General features: G+C 43.8%; 1 protein-coding gene across 3 annotated transcripts in view; it reads right to left on the bottom strand.

Annotated features, from left to right (window-relative positions):
* Positions 1-18,496, bottom strand: part of SOCS7 (suppressor of cytokine signaling 7) — a 52,726-nt gene that overhangs the window by 24,202 nt on the left and 10,028 nt on the right. For 2 of the 3 annotated variants that reach the window (XM_056549154.1, XM_056549153.1), the window contains exons 2-6: positions 11,509-11,573; positions 11,329-11,433; positions 9,344-9,445; positions 2,569-2,699; positions 2,320-2,488 (exon numbers count right to left, since the gene is read on the bottom strand). In XM_056549154.1, the coding sequence (XP_056405129.1) occupies positions 2,320-2,488; positions 2,569-2,699; positions 9,344-9,445; positions 11,329-11,433; positions 11,509-11,573 (572 nt within the window). The remainder of the gene's footprint in view (positions 1-2,319; positions 2,489-2,568; positions 2,700-9,343; positions 9,446-11,328; positions 11,434-11,508; positions 11,574-18,496) is intronic. The other variant, XM_056549155.1, reaches the window with a different exon arrangement.

Raw genomic sequence — 18,496 nt, 5'->3', positions numbered from 1 at the left:
ATCATCATCATCCATCCTCCTCCATCATCATCATCCATCCTCCTCCATCATCATCATCATCCATCCTCCTCCATCATCATCATCATCCATCCTCCTCCATCATCATCATCATCCATCCTCCTCCATCATCATCATCATCCATCCTCCTCCATCATCATCATCCATCCTCCTCCATCATCATCATCCATCCTCCTCCTCCATCATCATCCATCCTCCTCCTCCATCATCATCCATCCTCCTCCTCCATCATCATCCATCCTCCTCCTCCATCATCATCCATCCTTCTCCTCCATCATCCATCCTCCTCCTCCATCATCATCATCATCCATCCTCCTCCATCATCATCATCATCATCCATCCTCCATCATCATCATCATCCATCCTCCTCCATCATCATCATCATCCATCCTCCTCCATCATCCATCCTCCTCCATCATCCATCCTCCTCCATCATCCATCCTCCTCCATCATCCATCCTCCTCCATCATCCATCCTCCTCCATCATCCATCCTCCTCCATCATCCATCCGCCTCCATCATCCATCCGCCTCCATCATCCATCCGCCTCCATCATCCATCCTCCTCCATCATGCATCCTCCTCCATCATCCATCCTCCTCCATCATCCATCCTCCTCCATCATCCATCCTCCTCCATCATCCATCCTCCTCCATCATCATCATCCATCCTCCTCCATCATCCATCCTCCTCCATCATCATCATCATCCATCCTCCTCCATCATCATCATCATCATCATCATCATCATCCATCCTCCTCCATCATCATCATCATCCATCCTCCTCCATCATCCATCCTCCTCCATCATCATCATCATCATCATCATCATCATCCATCCTCCATCATCATCCATCCTCCATCATCATCATCATCATCCTCCTCCATCATCATCATCATCATCATCATCCATCCTCCTCCATCATCATCATCATCCATCCTCCTCCATCATCATCATCATCCATCCTCCTCCATCATCATCATCATCCATCCTCCTCCATCATCATCCATCCTCCTCCATCATCATCATCCATCCTCCTCCATCATCATCATCCATCCTCCTCCATCATCATCATCCATCCTCCTCCATCATCATCATCCATCCTCCTCCATCATCATCCATCCTCCTCCATCATCCATCCTCCTCCATCATCATCATCCATCCTCCTCCATCATCATCATCCATCCTCCTCCATCATCATCATCCATCCTCCTCCATCATCATCATCCATCCTCCTCCATCATCATCATCCATCCTCCTCCATCATCATCATCCATCCTCCTCCTCCATCATCATCCATCCTCCTCCTCCATCATCATCCATCCTCCTCCTCCATCATCATCCATCCTCCTCCTCCATCATCATCCATCCTCCTCCTCCATCCTCCTCCATCATCATCATCATCCATCCTCCTCCATCATCATCATCATCCATCCTCCTCCATCATCATCATCATCCATCCTCCTCCATCATCATCATCATCCATCCTCCTCCATCATCCATCCTCCTCCATCATCCATCCTCCTCCATCATCCATCCTCCTCCATCATCCATCCTCCTCCATCATCCATCCGCCTCCATCATCCATCCGCCTCCATCATCCATCCGCCTCCATCATCCATCCGCCTCCATCATCCATCCGCCTCCATCATCCATCCGCCTCCATCATCCATCCTCCTCCATCATCCATCCTCCTCCATCATCCATCCTCCTCCATCATCATCATCCATCCTCCTCCATCATCATCATCCATCCTCCTCCATCATCATCATCCATCCTCCTCCATCATCATCATCCATCCTCCTCCATCATCATCATCCATCCTCCTCCATCATCATCATCCATCCTCCTCCATCATCATCATCCATCCTCCTCCATCATCATCATCCATCCTCCTCCATCATCATCCATCCTCCTCCATCATCATCCATCCTCCTCCATCATCATCCATCCTCCTCCATCATCCATCCTCCTCCATCATCATCCATCCTCCTCCATCATCCATCCTCCTCCATCATCCATCCTCCTCCATCATCCATCCTCCTCCATCATCCATCCTCCTCCATCATCCATCCTCCTCATGCATCCTCATCCATCCATATCCTCATCATCGCATTGCTATACGAACCTACCCTAATGCTATTTTAACACTACGTTCAAGATGCATCTATGGGCGAAAAGAAAAAGTGACACGGCCACTTGTTTGCCAAGCCGGTCCTGGTTGAGTATTAGCCAAACAAACTTATTTTATTCTCCACTAAACTGCATCCTGCTTCCTCATAAGTAGCCACCATGCGCTCTCACCTCGATAGTGCTCCATGCGCGTGTGGTGGGTGATGCCCTGTGAGCGGAAACTGAGGCTCAGGATATAGCGAGGATCAGAGCTATCTCGTACAAGAAACGAACCATCTGGCTTCCCTTTCAGCTTCATTTCTGCGTCCTCCCAGTTCATAGGACCCCAGTACCAACCGCACTGCAGGAAGAAAGATGCGCCAAGTAAAATCACAGGCCCAAAAGACTGGTAAATATATGAATTATATGATTAATGGTAACCTTTTCTAGTTCTCTCAGGCTTGCTGCAAAACTACTAGGATCCTGCCTTAGAATGGGGCATTGAAGGGGCTGTACCAACGGGACTGGCAAACACTCAGGCGGCCGAAGAGGTACCACTCGAGGCAGGGGATCTGCAATAAAATTACCAAAGACATTTTTGCATTCAGTTTCTTTTAGAAGAACCAACATCCTACTGTTATTCAATTGTCTATATTCACCTCCCCCCATGCTTTACACTGCAGCTCAGCTATGCGATACTGAAGGCAGTGCTTTAAAGGGGAACTCCCCTAGAAAACTTTTTATATATTTTTTTTTTTTCAACTGGTGCAAGAAAGTTAAAACAGATTTGTAAATTACTTCTATTAACAATCTTAATCCTTCCAGTACTTACGAGCTGCTGTATGCTCCACAGGAAGTTCTTTTCTTTTTGAATTCCCTTTCTGTCTGACCACAGTGCTCTCTACTGACACCTCTGTCCATTTTAGGAACTGTCCAGAGCAGGAGAGGTTCGCTATAGGGATTTGCTCCTACTCTGGACAGTTCCTAAAAATGGACAGCGGTGTCAGCAGTGAGCACTGTGGTCAGAGAGAAAGGAAATTCAAAAAGAAAAGAAAATCTTGTGGCACATACAGCAGCTGATAAATACTGGAAGGATTAAGATTTTTTTTTTTAATAGAAGGAATTTACAAATCTGTAACTTTCTGGCAACAGTTGATTTAAAAATAAATAAATAAATATAAAAAAATTTTTTTTTTCCCAGGAGAGTACCCCTTTAACACAATTTTTTTTTTTAGAAAGTAACAGAACGGAGAGTGGATTGCTATTAAAGGGGTTTTCTGAGACTTTAATACTGACGACATAATTTTAGTTTAAAAAGGCCACAATAGGTGAACATGCATATTGGCCTCTTTATTAAAGGGAACCGCTCATCACTTACATGATTCCTGAACCATGAGTCGCTAGAGCGGTGGTCCCCAAACTGTGGCCCTCCAGATGTTGCAAAACTACAATTCCCAACATGCCTGGACAGCCGTTGGCTGTCCAGGCATGCTGGGAGTTGTAGTTTTGCAGCATCTGGAGGGCCACAGTTTGGGGACCACTGCGCTAGAGCATCCACCAGCCTGGATTAATAGATGTCTCAGGAGGAGCAGCAGAAGCCACTGGGGATCGCCCAGATAAGTCCTAGTTAGGCAGCATGAACGTTATGGCAGGTTCCCTTTCCCAGCATAGCTCCATACGTTTTGTCACTGTTGTGTCTGGTACTACACATAGCTCCATATCATTGACTTGTCTGAGCTACAGTGAGATACGGTCCTAAAAAACAACAGCAACAACATGTACAGCACTGTGCCTGGTAAACAATGAAAGGGATACATGGCTCGATTAATTACTGCAGATCAGATGATCCATGGGGGGTGCTGGGATACCCCTACTGATCTGGTATTGATGGCATATCTTAAGGCCACAGAAAATCCCTTAAATGAATCGAATGATATAAAGTACAAGTACAGTGTCCCCCATAAGTGACTCCACCCCTCACATTATATACATTATCTCCCATAAGTGACTCCACCCCTCACATTATATATACAGTATCTCCCATAAGTGACTCCACCCCTCACATTATATATACAGTATCTCCCATGAGTGACTCCACCCCTCACATTATATATACAGTATATCCCATATGTGAGTCCACCCCTCACATTATATATACAGTATCTCCCATAAGTGACTCCACCCCTCACATTATATATACAGTATCTCCCATAAGTGACTCCACCCCTCACATTATATATACAGTATCTCCCATAAGTGACTCCACCCCTCACATTATATATACAGTATATCCCATAAGTGACTCCACCCCTCACATTATATATACAGTATATCCCATAAGTGACTACACCCCTCACATTATATATACAGTATATCCCATAAGTGACTCCACTCCTCACATTATATATACAGTATCTCCCATAAGTGAGTCCACCCCTCACATTATATATATAGCATATCCCATAAGTGAGTCCACCCCTCACATTATATACAGTATCTCCCATAAGTGACTCCACCCCTCACATTATATATACAGTATCTCCCATAAGTGACTCCACCCCTCACATTATATATACAGTATCTCCCATAAGTGACTCCACCCCTCACATTATATATACAGTATATCCCATAAGTGACTCCACCCCTCACATTATATATACAGTATATCCCATAAGTGACTCCACCCCTCACATTATATATACAGTATCTCCCATAAGTGACTCCACCCCTCACATTATATATACAGTATATCCCATAAGTGACTCCACCCCTCACATTATATATACAGTATATCCCATAAGTGACTCCACTCCTCACATTATATATACAGTATCTCCCATAAGTGAGTCCACCCCTCACATTATATATATAGCATATCCCATAAGTGAGTCCACCCCTCACATTATATACAGTATCTCCCATAGGTGACTCCACCCCTCACATTATATATACAGTATATCCCATAAGTGAGTCCACCCCTCACATTATATACAGTATATCCCATAAGTGAGTCCACCCCTCACATTATATACATTATCTCCCATAAGTGACTCCACCCCTCACATTATATATACAGCATATCCCATAAGTGAGTCCACCCCTCACATTATATATACAGTATATCCCATAAGTGAGTCCACCCCTCACATTATATATATAGCATATCCCATAAGTGAGTCCACCCCTCACATTATATACAGTATCTCCCATAGGTGACTCCACCCCTCACATTATATATACAGTATATCCCATAAGTGAGTCCACCCCTCACATTATATACAGTATATCCCATAAGTGAGTCCACCCCTCACATTATATACATTATCTCCCATAAGTGACTCCACCCCTCACATTATATATACAGCATATCCCATAAGTGAGTCCACCCCTCACATTATATATACAGTATCTCCCATAAGTGACTCCACCCCTCACATTATATACAGTATATCCCATAAGTGAGTCCACCCCTCACATTATATATACAGTATATCCCATAAGTGACTCCACCCCTCACATTATATATACAGTATATCCCATAAGTGAGTCCACCCCTCACATTATATATACAGTATATCCCATAAGTGAGTCCACCCCTCACATTATATATACAGTATATCCCATAAGTGAGTCCATCCCTCACATTATATACAGTATCTCCCATAAGTGAGTCCACCCCTCACATTATATATACAGTATCTCCCATAAGTGACTCCACCCCTCACATTATATATACAGTATCTCCCATAAGTGACTCCACCCCTCACATTATATATACAGTATCTCCCATAAGTGACTCCACCCCTCACATTATATATACAGTATATCCCATAAGTGACTCCACCCCTCACATTATATATACAGTATCTCCCATAAGTGACTCCACCCCTCACATTATATATACAGTATATCCCATAAGTGAGTCCACCCCTCACATTATATATACAGTATCTCCCATAAGTGACTCCACCCCTCACATTATATATACAGTATATCCCATAAGTGAGTCCACCCCTCACATTATATATACAGTATATCCCATAAGTGAGTCCACCCCTCACATTTTTGTAAATATTTTCTTCTATTCATGTGACATCACTGAAGTAACGCCCCTCTGCTACAATGTACAGTAGTGAATTCACAGCCTGTTTAACAGTGTTTAATGTTGTGTCCCCTCAAAATAACTCAACACAGCCAGTAATGTCTAAATCTTGGCAAATAAAAGTGAGTGCACCCCTAAGAGGAAATGTCCAAATTGGGCACATAGTGTCAATATTTTGTGTGACCACCATTATTTCCCAGCACTGCCTTAAGCCTCTTGGCCATGGAGTTCACCAGATCTTCACAGGTTGCCCCTAGAGTCCTGTTCTATTCCACCATGATGACATGACGGAGCTTATAGACCATGCACCCCCCCCCCCCCACAGATGGTCAATAGGGTTTATGTCTGGAGACACACTTGGCCAGGCCATCACCTTAAGGGTATGTTGACACTGCGGAATTCCGCGAGCGGAGATTCTGTCACCATTGACGGCTATGCAGTACTCACGAAATTCTGCGCAAAGAATGAACATATTCTTTCTTTGCACAGAAATTCCATAGTGTGGACAGGTCTCGCAGAAGACCCTTTCACACTGATTGTATTGTTCACTGCGCGGAATTTCGCAGTGTGAACGTACCCTTACTCTCAGCTTCTTTAGAAAGGCAGTCTTAGTCTTGGAAGTGTTTAGAGTTATGTTGGGAATAAGGTCCTGCAGCCCAGTCTCTGAAGGGAAGGGATCATGCTCTGCTTCAGTATGTCACAGTACATGTTGGTATTCATGGTTCCCCCCAATGAAATGTAACTTCTCATTGCTAGCAGCACCCAGACCATGACACTCCACCATCATGCTTGACTGTAGAGAAGACACACTTGTCTTTGTTCTCCTCATCTGGTTACCGTCACATACGCTTGACACAATTAAATAAGTTTATCTTTGTCTCATCAGACACAGGACATAGTTCCAGTAATCCATTTCCTTAGCCTTCTTGAAACTGTAGGTTTTTTTGTGCATCATCTTTAGATGAGGCTACCTTCTGGGACCAATTTGATCCAGTATGGGCATCTATATCTCAACAATAACCTTTGGCTATGACGTCAAGCACATACACAACTTCATTGGTCGACCATGGCGTCGAGTGGAACTTGTCCTGTGAAACCGCTGTATGGTCTTGCTTCCCGTGTTGGCAGCTCAGTTTCAGGGTCTTGACAATCTTCTTACAGCCAAGGCCATCTTTATGTAGAGCAACAATACTTTATTTCAGATCCTTGGTTCTTTGCCATGAGGTGCCATGTTGAACTTCCAGTGACCATTAATCGAGTGTGAGAGCAATAACTCCAAATTTAACCTCTTAAGGACAACGGACGTACATTTGCATCCACTGCCCACTCCAGTTATATGAAGCGCGCTCAGGAGAAAACTAGTCCTGGCTAGCTCAGTGGGCTGATCAGGACCACTGCAGAAAAATCGTGGCGTCCTGATCAGCTGAGACGATGGAGGGAGGTCCCTTACCTGGCTCCCCACTGTCAGATCGGTGTTCCGAGGCTCCAGTCAGCGATGGCAGGCTGGAGCAATGGAGCGCTGATAACACTGATCAATGCTATGCAATGGCATAGCATTGAACAGTGCATGCAATCTAATGATTTCGTACAAAAAATATTTTCGTACAAAAAGTTTAAAAGTAGTAAAATTAAAAAAAACCTAGGCAAACTAGTATCATTTTAATCATATGGCCCTATAGAATAATGTGTCTTTTTTTTTTTTTTTTTACTGAAAACGGCACTGCGTAGACATGGAAGCTCCCAAAAGTTTTAAAATGTTTTGTTTGTTTTTTTCCCAATTTTGTCACACTTTTTTGTTTCACTGTAAATTTTATGGTAAAATAAGCGATGTAACAATAAAGTACAATTGGTGGCACAAACAACAAGACCTCATAGGTGGAAATTGAAAGAGTTATGATTTTTAGAGGGGAGAAGGAAAAAACAAAAGTGCAAAAAAAAAAAAAAAAATTTAATCCTTGTCCTTAAGGGCACCTGTTCCCCATTTACTCCTGAGACCTTGTAACACTAAAAAGTCACATGACACAAGAAGAAAAATGCCTAATTGGGCCCAATTTGGACATTTCTTCACGTTTTTTAAGTAAAAATAAAATATTTTCAAAAATCTGAGGTGTGCACTAATGTGAGATACTGTATACATTATTTACCCAAAACCAAGTATACATGGTAAATGCCATACTTAAACTGAACGTATTTTACATATATACTGGTGTGCTTAGGAGTTCTCCTTTAGGTTAAGTTCACACATAGTAATGTAAAAAAGAAAAAAAAAAAAACTCTTGCTTTTTCAACTTTTACAATGATGTGTTCCATTTAAAGGGGTTATCCAGGAAAAAAAACTTTTTTTTTATATATCAACTGGCTCCAGAAATTAACAGATTTGTAAATTATTTCTATTAAAAAAATCTTAATCCTTTCAGTACTTATGAGCTTCTGAAGTTAAGGTTGTTCTTTTCTGTCTAAGTCCTCTCTGATGACACGTGTCTCGGGAACCGCCCAGTTTAGAAGAGGATTTGCTTTAAGAACAACCTTAACTATAGAAGCTCATAAGTACTGAAAGGATTAAGATTTTTTAATAGAAGTAATTTACAAATCTGTTTAACTTTCTGGAGCCAGTCGATATATATATATATATATATATATATATATATATATATATATATATATATATATATATATATATATATATAAATAAATAAATAAAAAAGTTTTTTCCTGGATAACCCCTTTAAGTCTATTGAAAAGCAGCTGTCAGTGCACACAATTTGTGAAAAAATAAGAAACACACCAGGAATTCCAACATTGGAATTACTGCTGTTTATTATTTTTATTTACACAATTGTGTGCACTAATAGACTAATGGATTTTAATGTAACACATTAGATAAAAAAAAAAAAAAAAAAGAGCTTTTTAAATCTATTTTACTGCCTTTGTTTGTTTTCATTTTACAATGTGTGAACTTAGCCCGTCACTAAATTACTTTTAGTCCATTAAAAGATACAGAATGTTTGATGTAGTGTAAAATAAAGCAGTATGAAAAAAAAAATTATATAAAAATTTACTGTAAAATCGCTATAGATGATAACTTTGTTAAGGTAAATAGTAGTAAAGTCTGACCCGGAGCATGTGGCGGTGGTGGAGGGGGCAGCGGGAACGACTGTAGTGAGGAACCCATAGGACCTACTAAAACAGACGCGGGTTGTATACCTCCTATATCATCTAAAAGAAGGAGGAAAAAAATAAAAAAAATAAACACATACTATAGTAAACAAAAATACAACAACATGATGGACAAAACAACTATGAACCTATCCATTATTGTTTCCAAACCTCTTAAGTGTAACTCAAGATTCAGAAATGTTCATACTTATGATAAGTTTTGATCAGTGTGAATATAAGTGCTGATACCTGAGCTGTGTGTCTCCGGTTGTGTTCGGCTTTACACGAGCAGCGTGTATGTATATTTCTATGAGCTTCTACACTTATAACCTCGAGAAAAGCCGAAGGGGCACACTGCTTAAAGGGGTACTCCGCCCCTGGCATCTTATCCCCTATCCAAAGGATAGGGGATAAGATGTTAGATTGCCCCGGTCCCGCTGCTGGGGACCCCGCCATCATTAAAGCACAGAGCGAGTTCGCTCTGTGCGTAATGACGGGCGATACAGGGGCCGGAGCAGCGTGATGTCATGGCTCCGCCCCTCATGACATCACAGCCCGTCCCCTTAATGCAAGTCTATGGCAGGGGGCGTGACGATCGCCACGTCCCCTTCCCATAGACTTGTATTGACGGGGCGGGCCGTGAAGTCACGAGGGGCGGAGCCGTGACGCAACGATGCTCCGGCCCCTGTATTGCCCGTCATTACGTGCAGAGCGATCTCGCTCTGCGCAGTAATGATAGCAGGGTGCTGCAGCAGCGATCCCCGGGGTCCCCTGCAGCAGGACCCCGGCGATCTGACATCTTATCCCCTATCCTTTGGATAGGGGATAAGATGTCTAGGGGCGGAGTACCCCTTTAACTAAGTGCTTCCGCCCCTTTGCTTGAGTGATTGTGGTGTCAAAAAAATATGTGAGTACTCTATTTACACTGGCTTTTACAGACTTTTTTTGGCCTTCATTTTTTCTCGGTTGTTATTTTGCTTAGCTTGAAGGGGTACTCCACTGGAAAACTTTTTTTTTATTTTTTTAATCAACTGACAGAAAGTTAAACATATTTGTAGATTACTTCTATTAAAAAAATCCTTATCCTTCTAGTACTTAGCTGCTGTATGCTCCACAGGAAGTTCTCTTCTTTTTGAATTTCCTTTCTGTCTGACCATAGTGCTCTCTGCTGACACCTCTGTCCATGTCAGGAACTGTCCAGAGCAGGATATGTTTGCTATGGAGATTTGCTCATACTCTGGACAGTTCCTAAAATGGACAGAGGTGTCAGCAGAGAGCACTGTGGTCAGACAGAAAGGAAATTCAAAAAGAAAAGAACTTCTTGTGGAGCATACAGAAGCTGATAAGTACTAGAAGGAGTAAGATTTTTTTAAAAGAAGTAATTTTCAAATCTGTAACTTTCTGGCACCAGTTGATTAAATATAAATTAATAAAAGTTTTCCAGCGGAGTACCCCTTTAAATATGCTCCTATTTTTTAATGCAGTGTGAAAAAAGTGTCAGATATAGGAAGAGCTTTCTGATACCACAACAACACCTTATGGTCTTATCAGACAGAAAATTGGGGTCTGTTTGTAAAATGACCTGAATGTAGTCACTAGCTGTGTATGTTTGGGTCATAGGATTGAATGACGTCTATGCCTATTTGTGCACGGATACGACTGTGCTGTGGCACAGATGCGATTTCTGAATCTCAAGTCAGCTTCAGTCGTATCTGTGCACAAATAGGCATAGAAGTCATTCAATCCTATGACCCCAACATACACAGCTAGTGACTACATTCAGGTCATTTTACAAACAGACCACAAAAGGAACAAAACGTGAAAGTATCCTTCATTTTTTCAAACTGAATTTTGATTGGTTGTTGAAGGCTACAATGAAGACATGTGTGATTGAGGAGTCCATGTAAGGGCACAATGACAGAAGACAATAGAAAGAGCGTTACCTAGAAGACTCAGGCTCCTGCGAGGAGGTGGGGGTGGAGTAGGCGGGTGGGTAGAACATGAACCTCTGTGTGATATGTCCACGTCCACTAGAGATACTGTTTCACCTGTCACACAAGAAAACACATGAGGCAGTGTAGTGGAAACACCAAAGACCAGGATAAGCTTCTCCCATCACTTACCAGTAAAGAGGGGACTGAAGGAGACTGGAGAGAAGGCACTTTGAGTTCTGGTTAAACGGGGCTTCCTGTGAAGAAAACACAAATGACCAACTTATGGAAACATAAATATAGGACAACTTATGTAAGATGTGCGAGAGTACTTTACTCCAAACAGTGAAACTAATACGTGTTGGACTAAAACTTGTCTGTGGTTAGGACAAGACATCCAGTTTAACGTCCCCAGCAAACCACAGATCGGAGGACCAATACCCCTGGTAATCCCAAAAGAGTGTTAGAAAGGTATAGCAAGCGGGGATGTCCTCGCCCTCTGCAGATCAGCAACACCAATGGGGTCAACATAAAGGACCAGATGATGGTTTTGTAAATATTCTTTAAAATTTTAACATGTTTTCTCCCTTTAAACACCAAATCTTGAGATAAAACAAATTACAAAGTTCATACGATCTCCTTATACAATCAACATTCATAACAAAATCCTCAGATTTGTATTACAGAGACTTTCAGTCACTGAGGTCAATAGGCGAAGACAAAGTATAGCCGGAGCAAAGTGAAGTACTTTCCCATCCCACAGGATAGTCATCAATATCAGATGGGTGGGGACACTCCGCAACCCCCACAATCGCAGCCCCCACATACACTGAGAAGAAGATCGGAAGCAGATTGTATAGTGGCCATTATGGGTTACTGCAGCTCAGTGTCCATTCATTTTAATGGAAGCAGATCTGCAGTAACTCAGCTGGGCCAATACACGATGTATGAAGCCATCGGTTTCTGGCTTTGTTTTCTGTGTAAGTGGGCACCAAACGGCTGATAAGTAGGAGCGCTGAGTCAGGTACTAGCTATACTGAAGATAGGCCATCAATGTAATAGTCCTCAAAAACCTCTCTTTACCGGCTTGCCTCATGAAGCCCTGCCATATCAAGGGGATATGGTCATCAGAGTCAGGTCCTCTCGGTATCCCCATTTAAGAGTATGAAGGTAGGTATAGAAGTGGATATGGTCCTCAGAGTCAGGTCCTCTCGGTATTCCCAGTTAAGAGTATGAATGTAGGGATAGAAGGGGATATGGTCATCAGAGTCCGGTCCTCTTGGTATCCCAATTTAAGAGTATGAAGGTAGGTATAGAAGGGGATATGGTCATCAGAGTCAGGTCCTCTCGGTATCCCCATTTAAGAGTATGAAGGTAGGTATAGAAGTGGATATGGTCCTCAGAGTCAGGTCCTCTCGGTATCCCCATTTAAGTGTAGTTCCCATTCCAGCAGAATCAAGCCAAGGTCGTCTATCAGAATGGCCGCAATGTAAAACTACATTCACTTGGTGTAATGAAAAAAAGAAACCAGCTCACCCCGTTCAATGACTTTCCACTCCTGCGCGGACCAAGCCTGACTGCGGCTCTGTAGTCACTCAGAGGAAATAAGGGATCTGGCTCTGTGAAGTGCAGTTCAAGCTGCTTTATTTAAGATGCCATAAAAACAATGGACACTTACAGACAGATAACATCCGTGTTTTCGGCATTAGTAACACCTTTAGTCATGGTTGGTTCTGTGTGTTCTGAGGGCAAGGTATTTATTGGTAAGTAACTCACTTTATGCCACACCTGATAAACAGAGCATCCAGGCCGTGCCCTATAAGCTCAACAGAACACAAACCTATATTATTTACTCTTAATAGTCCCACAAGGGGATTTAAAGGGGTACTCCACTGGCCAGTGTTCGGAAAGTAAATGTTCCGAACGCTGTCTTCACGCTGCGGGGGTCGGCCACTCCCCTTGTGACATCACGGCCATGGCCGTGATGTCACAAGGGGCGTGGCCGACCCCCGCAGCATGAAGACAGCGTTCGGAACATTTACTTTCCGAACACTGGCCAGTGGAGTACCCCTTTAACAATCAGTGGATTGCTGGTATAATACACTGTACTAGTTCTATAGTAGTGCGGACAGGCAATGTAAATGCCTATGATGCAGGCTCGTCTGGATACCCAGACATCCAGCCATGGAAACCCATCAATGCAGGCGTTCACGTCACTGGGAAGTGGAGATTTCAAAACACTACAGTGGGAGCCAGGCTGTCAGATCTGACAGTCCCTGCATGGGAGACCCGCGCTGCCACGGCAGGCTAGAATAGGTACTCTTAAATGACCGCCATAAAAAGGTGTATTGGTGGGCAATAAGAGGTTAATGTGTTTAGATGCATTGGAAACATTATGTGCCTCAATGTGCATGATGTCATTAAAGTGCTCCAAAGCTCTGACCCTAAAGTGTATCGAGAACTTTAAGAAAACATTTGAAAAGTCCCAGAAACATGTCAAAACTTTTTAAAGGTGCAGAGACCCCCAGAAATCAGAAGAGCAAACGGGGTAAGCATGAGGTAGCGCGCTTTACTTACCGGCTCTCTGAAATCTGTCACAACTCCATAACAACATTTGACAAGTCACTCTACAGCACTGTTCTCCAATCAGAGGCTGTTGCAAAACTACAAGTCCCAGCCTGCCCTGACATCCTCGGAGGTACAGGCATACGGAGTTGTAGTTTTGAATTAGCAGGAGGTCCACATATTGGGGACACTGAGCAGGGGCATACATATTGCCTGTGCAGCAGGTTCAGCTGCACAGCGGTCCAGCATGTGAGATCGGGCCCCCTAACACGACACACGTTGCCCACTGTTCTAAAGCGGCCGCAGTGGATAGTAGCGCAGCAGGCACTTTTTAGACAGATTCTGCAGCCGGCCAACCCGGGTCTGACAAGGGACGTCGCGCAAGTGACGTACCTCCGCAGACCCGCACAGGACTACGTCAGTGACGTCACTTATCAGGCCGCCGGAGAGAAGCTTGCGCAGACCTGGTAAGTATCTGTGTGTGTGTCTGGGGTGGCTATGCTACCTAATTTGGGGGGCCTGAATGAGCTGCGGCATATAACAAATAACTATTAGGGAGGGGGGTGTCCTCCTGAGCAACTGATATGGGTGGGGGACACCCTGAGCAAGTGACATAAGGGGGTCCACCCGAGTTGTTCCTGAACAACTGACGTATGATAGGGGGAGCCTAGGCACATTCTTTGCCCTCCGCTGTCTGTATCCACCCCTGACACTAAGAGAGGCCGAGCCAAGCTGTGGGATGCCGATCAGTCGCTGCTGTCGGAGCAGGTAATTACCAGTTTGCAGGCTGCTTCTGGCGCGGCCTTCTTCCCTGCGCACTGCTTTTCAGGATCGTGAGCCGGTATTATGACATTTCTGCCCAACAACTAATCAATGCTCGATTAGTCAATAACAGAAATCGCCGACAACTATTTCTAATTTTAATTATTAATGCTGATTAATGGTTGCAGCCCTACATGGATCCATGCAACACCCATAGCAGTAACAGGACCCAGGTTACTTAAAAGGGGTACTCCACTGGCCAGCGTTCGGGGGGAAAAAAAAAAAATTTCCGAACGCCATCTTTGCGCTGCGGGGGTTGGCCATGCCGCCTCAATGCAAGTCTATGGAAGGGGGCTGTCCCATAGACTTGCATTGAGGGGGCATGTCCGTGATGTCACAAAGGGTGTGGCCGACCATGGCAGCGCAAAAAACGCGTTCAGAAAGTTTACTTCCGAACGCTGGCCAGTGGAGTACCCCTTTAATACACAAAACTAGCAACTACACAACCATAACACAACGCTTGTCTGCTGTGACATTTAGCTTGGAGCGACATTCACATTTCACTTTTTTATTAAAAAAAACACAGCTAGAAATGACTTCTCCCGAACCTGTGTCTGATAAACCCAAAAGAAAATACAGAAAGCCTGTAGAGCAATGTGATGCCACCTCCACTGTGTACAGACAGAGGATCCGAAGGAGGGCCTGGCACCCTGTCATAAATCATGCAAGAAAATACAGAGTTCCCATGGCAAAGAAACTCAAAAATATCGAATGCTGAAGCAGTCATAACACTGCCCCCACACGACATACAGCGAGCATCTCCCAGCCTCGGTGATCACAACACGCTTTGTATCCACGTCTACATTGGTCATCAGATGACACGTTGGTCAAATGTGTATGCTACCCAAATAGCCCCAGATGAGAAATAATTCACCCCTAGACATCTTATCCCCTATCCAAAAGGATCACGGGGGTCCGGCAGGTGGGACCCCCATGATCTATGTGCAGCACTCGGTGTTCGTTTAGAACGCTAGGTGCGGGCAGTGGAGGTCGTGACGTCACAGTCATGCACCTAGTGGCGTCACTCCACACCCCATCAATGCAAGTCTATGGGAGGGGGCGTGACAACCCTGGCCGCCCGCACCCAGCATACGGAACAAAAATGTTCCGAACGCCGGGCAGCGGAGTACGCCTTTAAGTGTCTTTCCATGCCAGAGCAATCCCCCCCCCCAGCCAAACTGCAGGACATGGATCTCTATGCCCAACAGTAACTAGCATGCATTGACAAGCTGATCCTGACATCAGTATAGTCATCTGTATTATAAATGCAGAACCTGGGCCTATTGCGTATGATGTTCCATACACTAAAATGTGGTATGGAGAAACCTATGGGCCATCAGGCATATTGTCATTCCAATGATGGATCCAATGCAAAGGTTTTCGCCCCGATTCGAGCATGGCCAATGGCATTTATGACAAATGGCCAGACATTTGTAAGTCCAGCCATATTTTGCTACAGATTATCCAGATGATTTTTACTACTTCAACTGGTAGCAAAATATGCAGCAACCTGCACACGTGAATGTACCCTTAGATAAAACAGTCACAACCTCTGCTGTAATAGATGAAGCTCAAGGTGGTCTGTGATAAAACATGTAAGCTCAGCACAGTACATGACTGAATACACACAGGGAGAATAACGCACTCCAAGGGAAGATTCATTAGTGACCATAGGAATTGTGTGTTCAAAACGGACTTAAAAGTGAGAAATATGAGCAATCTATGACATGTGCATGAGATGTGGAAGTCAACGGCTGCACAATTTGGCCACAAAATGATGTGGTCATTGGTTGATGTATTTTTGTCATATGCTGCCATCCACTGACTTATCAAGTATTTCCAATGATCTGAACCTAAATGATCCCTGTCATTTCAAACAACTTCCCTGCAAGTATTTCAACACATACCAAAAACAGCCCTAAAAACAGCTCAAGTCTTGGCCACTAGGTGTCTCATGTCTCTGCAATATGTTGTCCACTGCCTGTTGTCAGGGAAAATCTGTCTTTGGCAACAGCTAGATCAGGACGGAACAAAAGAAAGTGGGGGCTGCGCAAAGCATGTGCCAATGCAAGATAAATTAGAAGAGAGCACTGTGTATATGCAAGCTAAGCCAGTCTGCCTGCTGAAAATGGTCCACATTGTTTCTGAAAGGTAAATCATGGCTTCCTTCCCATCTCTCATCGCCTATAAGGCTCAGGGCAGCTGTCCGTTGAGAAATTATCAGTGTACCTACTGATGTGTGTCAACAGTGTCGCAGTGTAAACTTCCCTCCCTTTAGCTTCTCAACTACAGCAGTTTAGTGTAACCCCTTCCATTCTGTGCTGCTGCTATTTTCATTCCTGCTTACATAGAACCTTGAAAACCCAAGGCATCAGTAACATCTTCTCCTACCAAATGTCATCTATATACTGTACTGTGTAAATCATCAGTAGGCAAAGTGCGAGCCTGTTCAAGTGTGAGCACTTTCACCGGCACTATGTCACGGCATATAGCAGAGTGGATTAAGTAGATGTCCTGTGATTAGCCAGACTAGCAAGGGAAAGGAAGAACCTGTGTGAGTACTACTAGCAAACAGCCCAGCTCTGGTCCTGTCCCATAAATGGAATCAATAAGAAATAGCTGTGCACCATGGATGAGACTCAGTGGCTCAGATCAGCACTTAAATCACATTGTCAACACTCAGAGTTGACGGGAAAAAAAACACCTCATTTTTTTAAATCTTCTAAGCCAACAGGTACGCTTTGAATAAAAACTTCAATTAAAATTGTAAAATTTTGTAATGCAGAGTGCAGGGTCTTTGGGGGGGGGGGGGGAGAAGGATGGGGATAGGGACAGGACAATGCATAACATAGCACTGGAGTAGGAATTGACAACCACTTGTCAAGCACCGATCCCTTCCCCTCTGATCTTTACTGTCAATGGATTATCCAAAAAGTTCAGATTTGTGGATTTCATCCTTTCCAGGAGAGGATGAATCCTATGTCAGTCACAAAGCTGTGGACCTGAACAGTAAAAGGCGGCTCACCCATGATGCATTCACCTCTTCATGGACGCTCTGCTTATACAAATCATGCTGAATTATTACACACACATAATATATATATATATATATATATATATATATATATATATATATATATATATATTATATATATATATATATATATATATATATATATATATACACACACACACACACACACATATATATATACACACCGTATTTATCGGGGTATACCACGCACCGGCCTATAACACGCACCCTCATTTTACCAAGGATATTTGGGTAAAAAAAGTTTTTTACCCAAATATCCATGGTAAAATGAGGGTGCGTGTGTATACCCCGATATACCCCAGGAAAGGCAGGGGGAGAGAGGCTGTCGCTGCCCGCTTCTCTCCCCCTGCCTTTCCTGGGGTCTAGAGCGTTGCTGCTGGCTCTTCTCTCCCCCTGGCTATCGGCGCCGACAGACAGGGGGAGAGAAGGGGCAGCACACCCATTGCCGGCGCCGCTGCCCCGTTGCCTCCCCCCATCCCCGGTGGCATAATTACCTGGGTCGGGTCCGCGCTGCTGCAGGCCTCCGGCGCGCGTCCCCTGCGTCGTTGCTATGCACGGCGCAGCGCACTGACTTTCCTGGGGGTGTATCGGCGTATAACACGCACATAGACTTTAGGCTAAAAATTTTAGCCTAAAAAGTGCGTGTTATACGCCGATAAATACGATATATATATATTATATACACACACACACACAGTCATGGCCGTAAATGTTGGCACCCCTGAATTTTCTCAAGAA

The sequence above is a fragment of the Hyla sarda genome, chromosome 12 (genome assembly GCF_029499605.1).
Source record: "Hyla sarda isolate aHylSar1 chromosome 12, aHylSar1.hap1, whole genome shotgun sequence".
In the NCBI taxonomy this organism is placed as follows: Eukaryota; Metazoa; Chordata; class Amphibia; order Anura; family Hylidae; genus Hyla; species Hyla sarda.
This window is presented reverse-complemented; position numbering and strand designations above follow the sequence as displayed.